At 40.9% G+C, this 19,417-nt stretch overlaps 1 protein-coding gene across 1 annotated transcript; it reads left to right on the top strand.

The window, feature by feature from the left end:
- The first annotated feature begins 6,996 nt into the window (after positions 1–6,996).
- On the top strand, positions 6,997–8,698 carry LOC110919671. The gene is made up of 3 exons (XM_022163934.1): positions 6,997–7,142; positions 7,266–7,980; positions 8,090–8,698. The coding sequence occupies exons 1-3, from the start codon at positions 6,997–6,999 to the stop codon at positions 8,696–8,698; spliced, it is 1,470 nt and encodes a 489-aa protein (XP_022019626.1).
- The last annotated feature ends 10,719 nt before the right edge of the window (positions 8,699–19,417 follow it).

The raw sequence follows: 19,417 nt of genomic DNA, 5'->3' as shown, positions 1-19,417 counted from the left end.
ACTTCAAGTTCTTGTCTTCTTGAATCTTGATGTCAAATCCGGCGAACTATTTTAGCGCACAAAGGAAATTATATTGGGCCAGAATCAGTTACAACAACTGATGTGGGCTTGAATTAAAACGTTAAACTGTTAATCATGCAAAACTCAAATAAATGACAATGGGTTTGTCATTTCGAATTGGGAATTAATGAAAAAGCATTGGGAAACAACAAATAAATTGATGGATGAAGAGACCATGCAGTGATTGATACTCTGTGAGACTCAAGGTTTACAAAAAAGGTTTCAAAAAGGCGATAGACCAGCTCTAACTTGTGACCTCTTTTATCAAAGACAAGCCCTCTTCCAACTGGAACTGTTGTTTGGTATAGAGAATGATCTCTGACTAGGGTTTGAATTGTATTGAGAAAAACTGTATTGAAGTTGTACAAAGGTTCCTTTCAACTAGGGTTACAAAGAAATGGTGCTTATATAGAACACCAAGTTACATATTAGCCCCCTATACTATTTATTTTCTTCTTTCCGACACTCCCCCTCAAGTTGAGTAGTGGGGTTACCAATGCTCAACTTGCTCAAACAGCTATTAAACGCGTTTCCGTTGACTGCCTTTGTGAGGATATCTGCAAGTTGATCTTTTGAGGCTACATACGGGAGCTCTATGATTCCTCCTTCCAACTTTTCTTTGATGAAATGTCGATCTACCTCCACGTGTTTTGTTCGATCATGTTGAACTGCGTTTTCTGAGATTTGTATTGCAGCGGTATTGTCACACATAACTTTACTAGGAGCCTTTTGTGAAAAACCAATGTCTTCTAGCAGCTTCCTGATCCAAAGAACTTCGCTTAACCCTTGAGCTATACCTCTGAACTCTGCTTCTGCACTTGACAGAGCAACCACCTTCTGTTTCTTACTTCTCCAGGTAACTAGGTTTCCGCCAACCAAGGAGAAGTACCCTGATGTAGACCTTCGGTTTCCCTTATCTCCTGCCCAGTCTGCGTCAGTGTAGAGCTCAACAGTTAAATGCCCATTTGTTTTGAACAGCACACCATGGCCTGCAGTTCCCTTGAGATACCTTAGAATTCTCTGAGCAGCTTCCATGTGGGCAACTTGTGGTTGGTGCATAAACTGACTTACCACTCCAACGGCGTAAGCTATATCAGGGCGAGTATGGGAAAGATAAATTAACTTGCCCACTAGCCTTTGGTATCTTTATCTGTCTGCGAGCTTTCCATCGAATTCCATGTGAAGATTGTGGTTCACCACCATTGGCGTATCAGCTGGTTTACAATCAATCAACCCAGTTTCTGCCAGGAGGTCAAGAACATACTTTTTTTGGCAGATGAAAATCCCCCGTTTAGATCTGAGAACTTCGATTCCAAGGAAATACTTGAGATTCCCAAGGTCTTTCATTTCAAACTTTGAAAACAAATTCCTTTTCAGTTGTGCTATTTCTTCTACATCATCTCCGGTGATAATCATGTCGTCCACATATATGATCAAGCAAGTTACGAGGCCGTTCCTCCTTTTGAGGAATAAGGTATGATCAGCGTTACTTTGGCGATACCCGTATTCTTTCATGCCCAAGGTGAACTTTCCAAACCATGCCCGAGGAGACTGTTTTAGCCCGTATAGAGATTTCTTCAACCTACAAACTTCCCCATCTTTAAAACTCCCTGAAAAACCTGGAGGTGCTTCCATGTAAACTTCTTCAGTTAGGTCTCCATGAAGAAATGCATTTGTAACATCAAATTGATGAAGGGGCCAATCCTTATTAGCTGCAACGGAAAAGAGAACTCTGATGGTATCCATTTTTGCAACTGGAGAAAATGTCTCAGAGTAATCGATCCCATACGTCTGAGTGTACCCTTTGGCTACAAGCCGGGCTTTGTATCTTCCAATGGAACCATCTGGTTTATATTTAATCGAATACACCCACCGGCATCCAACAGTTTTCTTTCCTTTAGGAAGACTGCACTTTTCCCATGTATTGTTTTTCATAAGGGCACACATTTCCACTTCCATTGCTTCTTCCCACTTCTTCTTACCTTGAGCTTCCTTTACGGAAGTAGGTATCTGTTCATTGTATAGAGAAGCAACAAATGCTTTTGCACTATTAGATAAGTTCCCGTTGACCATATTCGCTACAGGATATCTTGAATTTCTGGTTTCCCTCTCTGGGGAGTACCGTTTTGGAGGAACTCCTCTATTGGCTCTAGGTGGAAGAGAGTATCTTCCGGTAGTCTCCGCTGCAACTGATTCAACATGTTCAACAACTGATTCAACATGTTCAACAACTGGTTCAACCTGTTCAACAACTGAATCAACATGTTCTGTAGTTGTCGGTTCTATATGTTCCCCTGTTGTCTCATAGTTATAAGACGTAGAACATCCAGGGTTCTCAGTATTTCTTACCTCAGGCATCACGTTGGATGGACTTTCTTCAGTGGTACTGTGCTCCGTGGATTGTGTGTCTGTGTTTGAAGGACTCGCAGTACTGTGATAGTTTTCTGTTGTGACTTCTTCAGATGAGGGAATTTGGGTTAACCAGCTCAGAGTGTCTATACTGTCATTCTCCCCCTGACCACTGAGTTGGGTGTTATAAAAGTATTTTGTTTCAAGAAAGTCAACATTCATGGTGGTGAACATTTGACGAGTTGTTGGATTATAACACCGGTAACCGATTTGATCGATCCCATAGCCGACAAATACACATTTCTCAGCACATGGGCCAAGTTTGTTTCGGTTGGTTTTGGGTATATGGACAAAAGCGGTACACCCAAAGATTCGAGGTTCAAGTGTAAGAGGATGAGGAATATTGGCAGATTTAGACAGACAATCTAGGGGAGTCTTGAATTTAAGAGCTTTTGTGGGAAGCCGGTTCAGCAGATACACGGACGTTGCAACTGCCTCCGGCCAGAAAGATTTAGGGACTTGAGATTCTATCAAAAGGGCTCGAGTCATTTCAAGGATAATACGGTTTTTCTGTTCGGAAACACCATTTTGTTCTGGGGTATGGGCACAAGAGGTTTGATGAATTAATCCTTTGGTTGTAAAGAATTGTTTCATAGATGTATTGACAAATTCCCCCCCATTGTCAGATCGAAGGATTTGGATTTGAGTTTGGAATTGAGTTTGAATCATAGCATAAAACATGACAAATTTTTCGTAAACTTCGGCTTTATTTTTTAAAAAATATACCCATGTCATGCGAGTGCAATCATCCACGAATAATATAAAGTACCGAAGACCCTGCCCCCTATTACAGGGGCAGGACCCCACACATCAGAATGGATTAATGAGAAAGGTGAAGCAACTTTCGTATTGCTGGGTTTGAACGGGTGTCGATGGCTTTTGGCGCGAAGACAGGTTTCACAATCTATTTTCCCATTTGAAGGGAAGAGTTTTGGAAACAAAAGGTGCGAGTAACCATGGGATGGATGTCCCAAACGTCGATGCCATAGCCAGGCATCCCGGTTATCAGTTCCATGAGCCAACATCACAGTACCCTGGTGAGCCACTTCATCCACATAGTACAACCCTTGGCGCTCAGTACCACGTCCAATAATCACACCCGTCCTGATATCCTGTAGGAGACAGAAAGTAGGGTGCATTAGTACCGTGCAATTTAATTCTTTGGTAATATGACTGATTGACAGTAATTTGTGTGATAAGGACGGAACATATAGGCAATTTGACAATTTCATAGTTGGTGAAATTTCAATTACTCCTCCTCCTTTCACTTGCATCGTTCCGTTGTTTGCTGTATGTATTTGAGATTTTTGAGGTTGAGTCATTGACCGTATGTCTAATGGTTCAAACGTCATGGTGTCAGTGGCACCAGAGTCGAAAATCGAAGCACTGTTCTTACCATGATTGATTTCCATTTCTTTTCCAATTTTTTTTTTAACTTCGCTGGAAGCCCGTAAGCTCGCGTTCAAGACTTATCAAATTCGCCGGTAATCCGAACCGAGCGACTTAAATTCGCCAACAAAACGACGCCAGAGAATGAAAAATAGCGCGTACCGGCGTACTTAATCCGAACCGAACCGGCGTACTTATTAAATACGCCGGGCGACTTGAACTCGCGTTCAAGGTTTGAAAAATAGCGAAATTATCACAGTGAAATAAAATAGTGAAATAAGAGCAGCGAAATTGGTCGGGATTGATTGTCGGCAGCGTAACTATAATAAAAGCAATCGGCAGCGAAATTATATAAAGGAAGTTGGAACAAAAGGTAGGAACACGGTGATTGGACCAACTTCAATTATATAAAAGGAAAGTATATCAATTGATTGCACCAACTTCAAAAAATGGTCAACGAAAAACAAAAGAATTGATTGGACCAATTTGCTCAACAATTAATTGGAACACAGGTGTGAATGGACAATGATTGGACCGATTGTTTTGCTATTTCGCCGGAAGTTGGACGGATTTGTTGTTGAACAAAACTGATTTTGGTTTGGTTTCGCGGTTTTGCGATTAAACCCGACGGATTAAGGATTGATTTCGATTTTTCAGGTTTGAGTTTTGAATAGGCTAGGATAAGTAAAAAATTGATTTTGATTTCCAAGCGAAGATCGATAGGGGTTTTACGAATCGGAAACCTGCTCTGATACCATGTTGTTTGGTATAGAGAATGATCTCTGACTAGGGTTTGAATTGTATTGAGAAAAACTGTATTGAAGTTGTACAAAGGTTCCTTTCAACTAGGGTTACAAAGAAATGGTGCTTATATAGAACACCAAGTTACATATTAGCCCCCTATACTATTTATTTTCTTCTTTCCGACAAGAACCAAGTTACATTTTAGTTTGTGTTAGACGTGTACATGTATATATTTGTGCTGATATACATATAACTAGGATCACTTCTTGTATTCAAAACTTTATCGATTTCATTCTTTACAAGATTAGATTTATATGATTGCAGTGTCGTTTTAGTATGTAATAATTGATAAGAATCACTTTGTGTAGTCTTAACTTCATTAGTTTTACATTGTGCAGTCTTTTATTCATTGCGTGCTTGTGTTTGAGGCCAGGAAATAAAAACCAACAAGGTGATTTTGAATTGTTATGTCGGTCCATCGTGGCGAAAGGAATAGCAGGCGAAATGGACATCAAAGGATATGATCAGCAAATGTGTTCTCCCTTTTTTACGTAACCATTAATTATGAAAATAAAGCAGTGGCGGTTTCCTAGTTTGGAGGCTAACAACTCTCTTTAGTTTACCTTTTATTAATTCTTCATATGTGAACTTTAATAGGTTGAGGGTTCCACTAGTGTGGTGCACTAAAGTGTAGTTTTAGAAGTAAGATTAAAGGGTGTATGAGAAGGGGTAGGAAAACGAACTAAACCCGATTAATTTGTTTAGAGTTGACTACACTGATGCCCTTGTGGTTTGTGAGAATTTTACATATGCCTTAAATTCACACCCTTGGTCCTCATTGTTGACATTTTATAACTTCCACAATTCTTACCAACTAACGTTAAACTTTTCATTTAAGTCATGTAAAATGACCAAACTACCCTCTATATTAAAAACAAAAAAATAAATAAATAATTAATTAAAACAAAACAATTAATTTAATATATAATACAAAAACAAATAGAACAAAATTTTTAAACCTACTTTACCCCTTGTAAATATCTAAACTACATCCTCATCTTCTTCCCCACCTTACACCACCCTCTCTTCATCTTCAAGATCAAACACGTCATCACTATCACCCTTCACCATAGCCACCATCCCCTCCACCACAACTACCATCGTCCACCACAACCACCACCCTCACCTGAGATCGACATAGATGAAACCAACATGCCCTTACGTGAGATCTTCAACTTCTACCATTGGCGGAGATCTGGAACTTCCACCTGTTGGTTCGCGGAGACAGTGAGAGGGTTTGGACCCCCTTGATTTTCCGGTAGGTTTTTCCGGAACAGGCGACGACCCTGTCAGTTTTTCATGGGAGTTATGATAATGGAGTTTGATGATGCCAATGTAAAATAAACTATGGCTGTGACAACTTTCCATGAGAGTTTTGAACAGGTGATGACCATGTCGATTGTTGGTGATTCATAGGGTGGTGGCGACTGCTGGCGGCAGAGACATGCAAGAGAATGGTGTTTGGTGGTGCCAGTTGCTCGTTTGTTGCATTTGGATGGTGGTTTGGGTAGGTGGTGATGGCGGTGGTTTAAGGTGGTGGCGGTAATGGGCCCACAAGGTTTAAAATGTTTTTGTCTTTTAGCTTAGGGTTAATGTGGTCATTTTACACCAAGTTAACTCAGAAAATCAACACCAATTCAAGTCAAGGTCCATCATAGATATGCATTTCCAACTTTTGGTACAATCTTTGTAATTTTAGAAAGTTGAGGATCATACTTGAAACATGGGCAAAGCCTAGGGACCATCTGGGTACCAAACTCATTTATTTAACTACTTATAAAGTAATAATTAAATTATTTCAAGGGTAAAATGCCAAAGTCGTCCTTGAGTTTTCGTTATATTTATTTGTTCTATCCAAAATGACTTTTTGTGCATTTGAGTGATTCAGGTTTGTGTTTTATTGTCATTTTCATCTAATTAGCTATGTTTAAACTTAACGTTAACTCACGTTCAACTTAGACATTTTATCATTTTTTTTTTCAATTTTGATTTTTGATACTTCCATCTATTGCCTTCACCTTTTCCAACACGCCCTTCGGGTACGGTTCAGCAGAATCTCGTTCCTCAGGAATATGATTCTTTAGTTGCTGACGGTCTGGTAGATGCTGAAGTCACTGATAGTGTAGCAATCGGGGATCTGGTTGGTGTTAACTTGCAAGGTTTCGAGCCAGAGATTCGTACCTCAATTATTGGTGAAGGTGAAAACATTGTTATCCAATGAATATTCTCTCCACTAATCTGAGAGGCGTCCGGGATGGCCGGAAGTTGGAATGGATATGAGGTTTAAAGACAAGTCATGGAGTTCATTTTCTTTGTATTCAAGAGACGAAACTGATGGAGTCATCTACTTTCTCTTTCAATCACATGTGGGGAAGATCTGTGTTCCATATGTCGGTGGTTGATTCGGTGGGCAGGTCTGGCGGATTGGCATCTCTCTGGAATCCGGTTGTGTTCTCTAGTCGCGAAATTATCAAGAAGAGGTATTTTCTATGTGTTTGTGGTAATATTGTTCCATCGGGTATTAGATTAAATATTGTTAATGTATATGCTCCCAATGACGCTTCTGCCCGTAGAGCTTTGTGGTCAGATTTAATCCGGTGAAGGAATTCGCGACAAGGGCTGTGGGTTTTTGCCGGGGATTTTAATGATGTTCGACATCCGGAGGAACGTAAGAACTCGGATTTTGTGGTGGAAAATGCTGATGCCTTCAATGATTTTATCTTGTCTGCAGCTCTTCAGGAATTCGATATGGGTGGTGCAAAATTCACCTACATTTCGGATCGGGGGGATAAGCTAAGCAAGCTTGACCGATTCTTGGTATGCATTGGTTTTGTGGAATCATGGCCCGGTACAGTGCTAACGGCTCTAGATAGGCGATACTCGGACCATCGCCCACTTTTGTTATCTACCACCCCCACTAATTTTGGCCCTGTACCCTTTCGGTTTTACAATTCTTGGCTGGAAAAACAAGGCTTTATGGAGTTCGTCATTAATAAGTGCAACCAGTTCTCATTTATCGGTCCTGGGGATCTAGCACTTTCCACTAAACTTAGGTGGCTAAAGAATAGAATCAGGGAATGGATTATGGTGGATAAACATAGGACCAAGGGAGTGTACTCTTTTCACAAAGCTAAGGTGGACGAACTAGAGGCTTTAGCGGAAGTGAGGGACTTAAATCAAGCCGAGTTGGATTTAAGAATGGAGCATAAACAATTTTTGATGAATATTGATGAACAAAAACAAATGGATGAGCGTCAAAAGTCTAGAATTAGATGGGCGATTCAAGGGGATGAAAATTCTGGTTTTTTTCATGCTACGGTGAATGGGAACTTAAGTTCAAGTCGTATTAATGGCATTTTTATTGATGATGAATGGATTACTAACTCGGTTTGTATTAAACAACATTTTTTTTGAGTTTTATTCCCAGCTCTTCTCAGAGCCTATGCAGAATCGGCCTTCAATAGTTTTCATGCCTGCTAGTAGTCTTTCCACGGAAGGTGTGGTGTTGACGCAACCGTTTTCGTTAACCGAAATCAAGGATGCTGTTTGGGAGTGTGATGGTGACCGGGCGCCTGGGCCAGACGGTTTTAACTTTAAGTTTCTGAAAAGATGTTGGAGTGGGCTGCAAAGGGATTCTTTAAAGCTGTTTAATGACTTCTATAACAACCCATGTCTGAATAACAGGTGCTCTTCTTCTTTTATCGCCTTAATTCCAAATATTAAGGACCCTATGAGGCCGTCCGAGTTTTGTCCTATAAGTCTCATAGGTTGTATTAATAAGGTTATATCTAAACTGTTGGTGAACCGGTTGAAAAACGTGATTCATAAACTCATTTCGGTGGAGCAGACGGCGTTTCTTGCGGGAAGAAATATTGTCGACGGTCCGTTGATGTTGAATGAATTAGTAGCATGGCTTAAGCTTAGGAAAAAGGCGGGTATGATTTTTAAAGTTGATATACATAAGGCGTACGATTCGCTTAGCTGGGTTTTCCTGAATTCGATAATGGAACAAATGGGTTACCCACTTTTACGGTGAAAGTGGATAATGGGTATCTTATAGTCCGCTCGAGCATCAGTACTGGTAAATGGTTCACCTACAATGGAGTTTGCTTGTACTAGGGGACTCCGCGCAAGGAGACCCTCTTTCCCCTTTCCTCTTTTTAATCGCCATGGAGGCTTTATCCGGTATGATGAAGAAAGCATCGGAGAGTGGTTTGGTTCATGGTATTAGTTGCAATAATAGTAGCAGTATGAATTTAACCCATCTATTATATGCAGACGATGTCGTGTTTTTGGGTGATTGGTCAGTCTCAAACGCTCTTAATATTCGGAGAATACTTAGGTGCTTTTACCTGGCAACCGGATTGAAAGTGAATCTATCTAAATGTAGTTTATATGGAGTGGGTGTGGAGGATTCGGAAGTGACAACTATGGCTACTATGTTACATTGTAGAGCGGGTTGCTTTCCATTTAAATACCTCGGTTTATACGTAGGAGCAAACATGAGTCTAGCTCGGAATTGGAAACCTATTGTCGATCTTTTTAAGAGTAAATTATCTATTTGGAAGGCAAAAAAACTATCTTATGGGGGGAGAATTACGCTTTTAAAGTCAGTCTTGACATCTTTACCTACTTATTTCTTTTCATTATATAAAGCTCCGGATCTTGTCTTAAATCAACTAGAAAGACTTCGGCGGGTTTTCTTTTGGGGCGGGTCGGAGGAAGTATCTAAAATGGCATGCATGGCATGGGATAATGCAGTGGCTCCAATCAAATACGGGGTTTTAGGTTTTGGCTCATTACGGGACATAAACCTAGCGATGCTTGCAAAATGGTAGTGGAGGTTCAAAACGGAAAAGGATTGCCTATAGCATAAATTGGTTTGGGCAGTTCATTCAAATTCGAGATCATGGAACTCGATTCCGTGTAAAGTAGCAGTTGCGGGTCCATGGAAACATATATGTAGCAGCTCGGTGAATCTGGCAAACATGGGGATAGATGTATCTAAAAATATAATTGGGGTTTTGGGATCCTGATGTAGCCTTCTGGATCGACCCGTGGGTGGCGTCGGAACCTCTAAATGTACTCTTTCCGGTTAGCCGAAAAAAACCGATGGTGTACAGTTGCTTGCTAAAAGAACTGGTGAGACTAGGAACGGTTCGTCTTGGGCTTGGGAGTGGAGACGACATCCGAGTAGTGCTGATGAAAGCCTTGAACTCCAGCAACTTACATCTCTACTGCAACATGTGGCGGTCTCCACAGAAAAGGATAATTGGGTGGGGAAATTGGACGATGCGGGTCAATTTTATGTAGCAAGTATTAAAAAGGAATTAGTCGAGTTATCTTGTGTGCCCCCTGAGTATGTAGTGCAATGGAATAACTGGATTCCTAAAAAAGTCGGCATTGTCGCATGGCGAGCTCAAAGAGAAAGGCTTCCAACCACGCTAGCGTTGTCTAGAAGGGGCATTCCGGTCCAATGCATGGAGTGTGCTATATGTGGAGAGTCTCCCGAAACCAGCGAACATCTTTTCGTCGCCTGCGAAATGGCCCAAATTGTTTGGCAGCTTGTTTTTCGATGGTGTAAGGCTCCTATTTTCCTGGCTTTCAGCTTCAAAGATATTCTGGAAGAGCATAATCGATTCCATGGTTCAGTAACCATGCGGTGTGTTTGGTTACAATCTGGTGTCTATGGAATTCGCGAAATGAGCTTATTTTTTCAGGTACGTCGAAGTCGATATCAAGTATATTGGAAGAAATTAAGGCGAAAAGTTTTTTGTGGATAAAAAATCGAGCAAATTAAGGCGTCGGCGGTAACTTGGGAACAATTGAAGAGTTTTGATGTGTTTTAGATTGCTATTTATGTTGAATTTCTGGTTGTAAGTATTTTTCGATTTGGTGTATGTAAGTTTGGTGGTAGCCGCTGGCTAGTATATTAATAAAAATGTTTTTGTTGACAGTTGAAAAAAAAGTACAAAGCCCACTCATGTATACAAAACTGATAGATGTTTGAATCATAACCAGCGGAAGCATCGTTATCATTTGTTGATTTCATGATGATTGTTGGGAATTATTGTAGTAACTGTGGGTAATTAGCAATGGACAATTTTGATGTTGGAATTGTCTTGGTATCGAGTGCAGTTCCCGGGAACCAAATATATATACAGAAGAATGAAGCGGTTATGTGTTTTTTTCGGTTGAGTAATGGCGGGAATAACTGCCATTTGAATAGGGATCAACCAAACGACATACCGGTTCAATATTCGAGTTACATCGTTACACACATATATATAATTACATAAATATTACGAATCCTAGATACTTATAAGAATTATGTTTATAATATGTCTAATACTCTCCCCTAAACATAATTCAGTTTACGGGAGTTTTTCTTCACACTTTCATTTGCTTCATTCACTGCTGCTCTGGCCCTTTTGAAATCGAATCTTCGTCTTGTGCTCCTCCTCTTGTTTTCATTCCAGTCGTTATTTGTAAACAATGCGTAGTGTTCCGATGGATCCCTTGTAACTCTCAGAGTTTCTTCAGTCCTTTCCTCTTGACCTGCATCTCGTTCTACAGCATCTCCCTCACTTCTGTTGGTGCACTTGTGTCTGTACTTTGTCTGTGTTCGGTCTGTATATAAATGATGTCCTTGGTAGTCTGTAAGTTGACCAAGTCAACCATCCTCCGGATTGACTTGGCCAACAGTTGACATATGTTTAATATGTTAGTCTGTCTCGAAGGATAGGTTCGAAAGATAGACTCGAAGGATACTGTTGATCCTTCGAGATGGTCGATAGATATGGTTCGACTGTTAGACCTCGAAGGATCATCCTTCGAGGTCCCTGCTCATCCTTCGAATCTCTTGTCCTCGATAGATGATCCTTCGGAACATCTTTCGGATCCTTCGGGATAGACAGCATGTGCTGGGTATATATATACCCATGCAGTGTAGTGTGAGAGAGTAGATGCACATATAGAGAGCTTGAGAGCATTCTGCTGAAAACACACACACACACTTGAGAGTTTACATCTTTGGTTTTGTAAACATTGTGCTTGTAACCGGAACCTTCATACGTATTAATACAGTGGTGTTAATCGGTGAAATCTTGTGTGCTTGTTTTTCTACTTGCTTCATCCCGGTTTGCCTACTAGCTTGGATTCCGCACTTGCTAGTGGGTTAGTATAACAAGGTTTAGGTTGTTCTCGATCCTCCGAGAAAAGGGACCTACAAGTGGTATCAGAGCCTCGCTCTTTACCTTGTTTAAAACCGGTTTGTTCGAGTTCTTTGGTGTGTTTGGACACTTGGTTTAGCACTCGTTTTTGGTAGTTTCCTTGCATTTTGAAACTGAAAAACGGATACTAAATCTATCGGGAGTGTTCGGGGTCGGGTCGGGTAACATAAAAATCGTTTTTGTGAAACTTTGAATTTTCCGGCCATACTTCCGGTTTGTCTCCGGTGACTGAACTTGAGGATAAGGTGTTTGCCATTTTGGGTAAACTTTTTGAAAGTCAAATTGTTTGGTGAAAAGTTGGTGGCAGAACATCCTTTCTGCCGAAAGTTGGTACACCAACCTATCACCTTTCTCACCAACCTGTCGTACTTTTCGTCAGTGTGTCAGAGCATTCGAAAGATATCCTTCGACATCGAAAGATATCCTTCGACATCTTTCGATCAAAGGCAGCTCGAAAGATAAGCATCTTTCGTTTAGTCTTTCGAAGTCTAAGGGTTATCCTTCGTAGTTGGAATCTTTTCGAAAGTTGGTTGTCCGAAAGATAAGGATTCATCTCGAAAGATAAGGATCTTTCATTGTGAATCTTTCGAGATCAGTATTCGAAAGATATAGATCTTTCGAACTGTGAATCTTTCGTGATAATCAGTCGAAAGATAAGGATCTTTCATTGAGAATCTTTCGAAGACTTTGCTCGAAACTCAACAGTAATCTTTCGATCACTGTTGATCCTTCGAACAAGTCTTGATCTTTCGATCAGATTGTATCTTTCAATTGTTGTCTGTTTGTTGTTAACAGTTTGTGGTGTGTAGGTTATCTGTTAATCTTTGATCAAAATGAGTTGCACAAGTCCTTGGGATTGGAGTACGGATCCACAACCAGATCTGAAACAGATGTCGATGGCTAAATATATGACGAGTGCCATACCTAAACAACAACAGTCAATAAGTTCATGTCAATGGGCTTTGGTATCCAATCAAAGTCAAAGTCTTCAGAATCTTCTGATTAGTGAGAGTGAAACAGGCAGTAACAATCGTCCACCAAAGCTGAATCACATGAACGATTTTCCGTCATGGAAAGGCCGCTTTCACACATATGTTCAAGGACAAAGCACCGACCTTTGGATGTGTTTTGTCAATGCATTCAATGAAAGTCTTGAAAGTAGAGCATCCACTTCAGAAGGTTACGCCAACATGCTTGAAAATGACAAGAAGGCTTATGAATTGGAGAAAAAGGCATATGCCATACTTACTCAAGCACTCCACAAAGACATCTACCATCAGTTTTCATATTGCAAGACCACGAAAGCATTGTGGGATGCCTTAGTTGCTAGAGGAGAAGGCAATGCAGCTGCTCGAAAGTCTAGGCATGATTTGTTGAAGAAAGAATTTGAATCTTTCCAGTTTTTGGAAAACGAGACTCTGAATGATATGACCACACGTTTCTATCATTTGATTAGTGAAATGTGTGCTTATGGGGTGGCAGCTACTCAACAAGACATGGTGAATAGGTTTGCTGACGCCCTACCCCCAAAATGGAGTTCGTTTATTGAGTTGTTGAAGCATACTAAAGCTCTAGATGAGATTAACATCTATGAGTTCATTCAGAAGCTGGAACATAAAAATGATGAAGAAATTAGGAAAGCAAAGCGTGCTCCAGCTCCTCAGAATACAGAAATGTATCTTCCGGGATTCGATGCTTTGGCAAGATCCGCTGCAGCTCAGCAACAGCAACCTAAGCTGCAGACTGCATTTGTGTCCAATACAAGTTCAAGTTCCTTTCCATTTCCTCAATCAACAGCTGCTCCACCACAACCTCAATTCGATCCGAGGTCTTACATTCCTGTTCCAACACAACCACAGCCTCAACAACAACAACAGCAAGCTCACTATACAAGCAATCCTCAACCTCAATCCCAAAGTCATCACACAATCCGTGTCGACAACTCAAATCTTTCACATCTTAGCAATGAAGTCGCTAAGGAACATATGGAGATTATCAACACCATGGTCAGTGCATACTGTGGTTTGGTAGCTGGTCAGCTTGGAAACATCAACATGACCAATGAAGATTATGATCAGATCGACAAGGAAGAAATGGAGTTGATGGATATTAAATGGGCTTTTGCTAGTGCGGTTAGAAGGGCAAAAGATTTTATGGCACGAACTGGAAGAACTTCGTTGGAAGGAAAGAAAAACACGAAGTATGGGTTTGATATTAATGCCGTCACGTGCTTTAATTGTGGCGAGAAAGGGCACTTTAAACGTGAGTGCACTCGACCAACAAAACACGGCAATCACAACCCGTTCAGAAACCAGACTAATGTGAATGCCCAACAAGAAAACCGTGAACGGAGGATGGTGGCAGTGAATAACAATCAGGGACAGCCTGGAGCTACCAATCACAATCGGGCTTTGGCTGTTCAAGCTGATGAAGGATGTGACTGGTCAGTGCAGTTTGGTGAAGGTGATCAAGGAAGTGGAACTGCCTTGTATGCTAAAGTCATCGAGCATGTTCAAAAAGAAGAATCTTCTGGGAGCGATGACAGTTCTGGTTATTCGGGCAGTTCGGATGAAGAAGGCTCTGTTTCTGGGGATAATCACTCAGAGCCTGATGAGGAGGAAGAAGGTGAAGATATTCAGGATCTTCTGAATGAAGCTGATGAGCTTAAATGTCAGAAATCAATTCTGATTAGGAAGGCTGCTGCTACATCAACGGAAATGGAAAAGCTATTTTCTGAAGATGGAGCTTTTTCTTTTCAAACTGCCTTTATGGCAAATGGTTCAGCCTCTACTAGTCAGGTAACTTCTGAACCTCCTGCTCCTAGTATTTGTAAATCATGTGCAGAGATGAAGCTTGAATCAGAAAAGCTTCATAGTCATAACCAGAATTTGGTTGTTGAATTGTCAAAATGCCAAGAGGCAAACATGGCTTTAACCCGGAATGAAAAAGAATTTAAATCTGTAATAGAAACATTAAAGAAAAATGTGTCCGAGGTTAACAAAGTAGTTTACCACAAACAAGTAAGTATAAACGAATACATTAATCTTGTGGAAGAAACTAAGAAGCAGTTAGCCATTGCCCAATGCAAGCATGATGCGATCAAACAGAAATTGGATAGTTATTCTAACTCCCAATTTGTGCTTGATCACATAATTGACGTTCAACAACTGAAAGGGAACGTGAAAGGAGTTGGGTATAAGGCATGTCCACCTCCTTTGATGAGCAACTATACCAAGATGCCTGATGAAGAAGAAATGCCTCGGTATGAACCCAGTGTGCCTTTGAACTTTGAGGAATTTTCTACTGGCCTAGGGTTCAAACCGGACAGTTCTTCAAACACAGCCCCTAAGGAACAAGAAACTTCATCATCCATGAAGCAAAGTCCTCCAATTATCGAGGACTATGAGACATCGGATGATGAATCAGAAGTGGCTGTAAGTGATCAGGATAAATCACTTAGCAAGATGAAAGGAGTAGATATTCCACGAGAGAATCACATCCTTTGTGATCCTGATACTCCTGAGGCTTCATCTGTTGAGAAGCAAGTGATTGATCCTGTCAAGGTTGAGAAGACAAGTGTGTCTACTGTTAAAAGCAGTAATGTGTTGTACACTTTGGTTGGAGATAATAAAATCTACTCAGATCATGTTTTTCCAATTAAAAATGTAAATAAATCTTTGATTGACAAAGTCTTTGAAGACAATACAAACAAATTTTTGGGAAAAACACTTCCGGGAATTGTGGTAACACAATGTGATCCAATTCCTAAGGCTGAGATTAGGAAACAGTTTGGTAATCAAAAATCTCCAACCACTCAACAACCGACTGCTTCTAAGGGTAAACAACAACAACGAGCTCCAAAGCCAAAGGCTAAGGTTGAATCAAAAGGAGCTCGTTACATGAAGAAAGGAAAAGATGTTAAATTTGTAGCATCAAAGGGTACAGATAAAATTGAGACTTTTGAAAACAAATCAAACACTGATTTTGTACAACAAGTCAAAATTTTGAAACGTAACAGTGATAACAATTACACCCAACATACAAACGGGTGTGATGAAAGAGCAAGTACCTCAGGTTCTACAAGTTCAACATCTGGTGGTCGATCAAGTTCTCCTAAGTCTGTTGAAAGGAGAACTTGTTTCAAATGTGGAGAAATTGGGCACATTATCAGAAACTGCCCAAATGCTCCAAAGAAGAAATTGGTTGAAAAGGCTCCACCTGAAACAGTTCATCCTCAACGTCGGTCAGTTTCACCTAAACAAGATAAACGAACTGTAAAAGAACAAGAAACTAAACAACGACGTAAGAACTTAAAAACTGTTGAAAAAGCTTTAAAACCTGAAGTTAAAACAGTGCAAAAGGAACCAAGTGTGTCACAACCTGCAAAACCAGAATCTTCAAAAACTGGTAGGCACAGACAAACTTGGTTACCTAAGTCGGGTGACAATTCAGGGGGAGCAGTTGTTCTTGAAAACCATCAAGAGATAGAGCTTACGTATCGTGATGCCAAGGGACGACCCAAGACCACTAAGGCTTGGGTCCCCATTCTCAACTGATGTGTTTAATTGACATGTGCAGGATGTTCTAGGAGGAGCTATTAATAGTCATTGGATTGTTGATAGTGGAGCATCCAGGCACATGACTGGCGACTTACGGCTCCTGTATGACGTGAGAAATATTAGAGGAGGGTATGTTGCTTTTGCGGGTGATAAAGGAGGGTACATCACTGGAGAAGGAAGTATCTCCAATGGCATCGTGTGCTTTGATAAGATCAATTATGTGAAGCAAATTGATCACAATCTTCTCAGTGTGTCGCAAATCTGCGATAAAAAGTTCTCAGTGATTTTTGATGACGCTGGCTGTTATGTGCTGAAGCCTAGATTCAAAATTCCACAAGAATGGATTCTCTTATCGGCTCCGAGAGTTAATGATCTTTATATTCTCGACATGAGTCAGGCGATTACAACATCTGCACAAGTTACTTGCTTTGTCTCAAAAGCCACAGAAAAGGAGTCTATATCTTGGCACAGAAGAATGGGACACATTCACTTGAGAAAGATGAACCATTTGGTGAAAAATAATCTTGTGAATGGTGTGCCTGTGAGAAGTTTTCATTTGCAAGATATCTGTGTCTCGTGCCAAAAGGGGAAGCAAACAAAGAAGTCTCACCCTTTGAAGAAAATCAACACTGTCAGCATGCCTCTCGAACGTCTTCATATGGACCTTTTTGGACCTATGAAGCACAAGACAACGTTTGGTGATGCTTATTGTTTAGTAGTTACTGATGACTACTCTAGATTTTCTTGGGTATCTTTTATGGCACACAAAAGTGAAACTCCTGGCATCCTCAAGGATCTTCTTACAATGTTGGAGAATCTCTATACGTTGAAAGTGAAAAGGATCCGAAGTGACAATGGAACTGAATTCAAGAATCAAGTTATGGATGAGTTTTGTACTTCTAAAGGCATTCTTCATGAGTACAGTTCTCGTTATACTCCACAACAAAATGGTGTCGCTGAGAGGAAGAATCGAACTATTATTGAAACTGCAAGAACAATGTTAGTAGAGTCGGAACTCCCTATTCAATTCTGGGGAGAGGCTGTATCGGCTGCTTGCTACACGTTGAACAGAGTTCTTACAGTTAAGAGACATGGCAAGACTTGCTTCGAACTCCTTCAGAGAAGGAAACCGGATCTTTCTTACCTTGAACCGTTTGGTGCTCCTTGTACTATGATTGAGCCGGATGGAAAGTTTGGTGCAAGAGCTATCGAGGGTTTCTTCCTTGGATATGCTACTCCGAATTTTCGTGTTTGGAATTTAGCTACTAAAAAGATTGAGCTATGGAGCGAAGTTAGGGTTCAAAGGTACACGAGTCCTGTTAGGGCTCCGGGTGATCCGTGGATGTTCGATTATGATGGGCTATTTGACTCCTTCAATCTGCCAACCTTTGACGAAGAATCTGCGGCGGCTCGGATGTTGTTGGAAAGTGACAATGCTGCTGTCTCGCCATTGGTTAGACCTATTGTTGTTGACCCTCAAGCTTCTACGTCAGTCAACAATATGGTTCAAAATGAGGTTTTTGAAGATGCTGCTGATTATAATGACTCTTCTGAAGATGATGAATATCATGATGCAGCTGAAGGATCTTCAGCTCCAGCTGCTCCTGTTCAAGGTGCCTCTGGTGATACACCTCATACGCAGAATGTAGATACTGCTGAAGGGAATGCATCCACCTCTACCCACATTCCTGGTGTGGAGTTGGTTGTTGATCTTAATCTTACCAATTTGGGTATCAATGCTCGTGTGCCAGATAATCCTGAAATGAGGATTCTGGCTTATGCCTCATTCAAAGGATTCAAGGTTTACCAGATGGACGTCAAAAGTGCATTTCTACATGGTGTGGTTGAAGAAGAGGTATATGTCGAACAGCCTCCAGGTTTTGAAGATCCTGTCCATCCTGATAGGGTTTGGTTGCTCAACAAAGCTCTCTATGGTCTTCATCAAGCGCCACGAGCTTGGTATGCAACCTTATCTACATATCTCCTGGAGAACGGTTTTCGAAGAGGTCTTATCGATTGTACTCTCTTCATCAAAGAACAAGATGGAGATCTTCTTCTGGTACAGGTATATGTTGATGATATTATTTTTGGTTCTACTAATGATGTTTTGTGTAGGAATTTCGAGCGCATCATGCAGGATAAGTTCGAGATGAGTGCTATGGGGGAAATGAATTTCTTTTTGGGCCAACAAGTGCAACAAACGGAGTCTGGGATATTCATCCATCAGACTAAATATGTTGGAGACATCTTGAGCCGGTTCCAGATGTCCGATGCAACGCCCATTGGTACCCCATTGCCAACTAATCACGGAATAACACCTGACTTGAAGGGTGAACCTGTTAGCCCTTCATACTATCGCGCGATGATCGGATCCCTTATGTACCTCACAGCATCAAGGCCAGATATAATGTACCCAACGTGCCTGCTTGCCAGATATCAAGTTAATCCGAAGGCCTCACATCTTGCAGCTGTCAAAAGGATTTTTCGTTATTTGAAGGCTTACCCAGACACCGGTCTGTGGTATCCTAGGGATAATAACTTTGACTTGGTCGCATTCAGTGATTCTGATTTTGGCAGATGTAAAATCGACGGCAAATCCACAACGGCTGGATGTCAGTTTTTAGGAAATCGCCTAGTCACATGGCAGTGCAAGAAGCAGACGTGTGTAGCTACATCAACATGCGAAGCTGAATACATTGCTGCCTCAAGTTGTTGCTCACAAGTTCTTTGGATCCAACAACAATTGCGGGACTACGGTTTTGAATTCCTAACTACTCCTATTTACGTTGATAATTCTGCTGCTTTAGATATCACTAGAAATCCTGTGCAGCACTCAAAGACCAAACACATCGAAATCAAATATCACTTCATACGTGATTGCTTTGAGAAAAGGCTAATCGATGTTGTTAAGGTCCACACCGATGACCAACGTGCCGACTTATTTACCAAAGCATTTGACAAATC

Source organism: Helianthus annuus, chromosome 16, assembly GCF_002127325.2.
Source record: "Helianthus annuus cultivar XRQ/B chromosome 16, HanXRQr2.0-SUNRISE, whole genome shotgun sequence".
Classification (NCBI taxonomy): Eukaryota; Viridiplantae; Streptophyta; class Magnoliopsida; order Asterales; family Asteraceae; genus Helianthus; species Helianthus annuus.
Note: the sequence above shows the minus strand (reverse complement) of the source record. Positions and strands in the feature narration are given on the sequence as shown.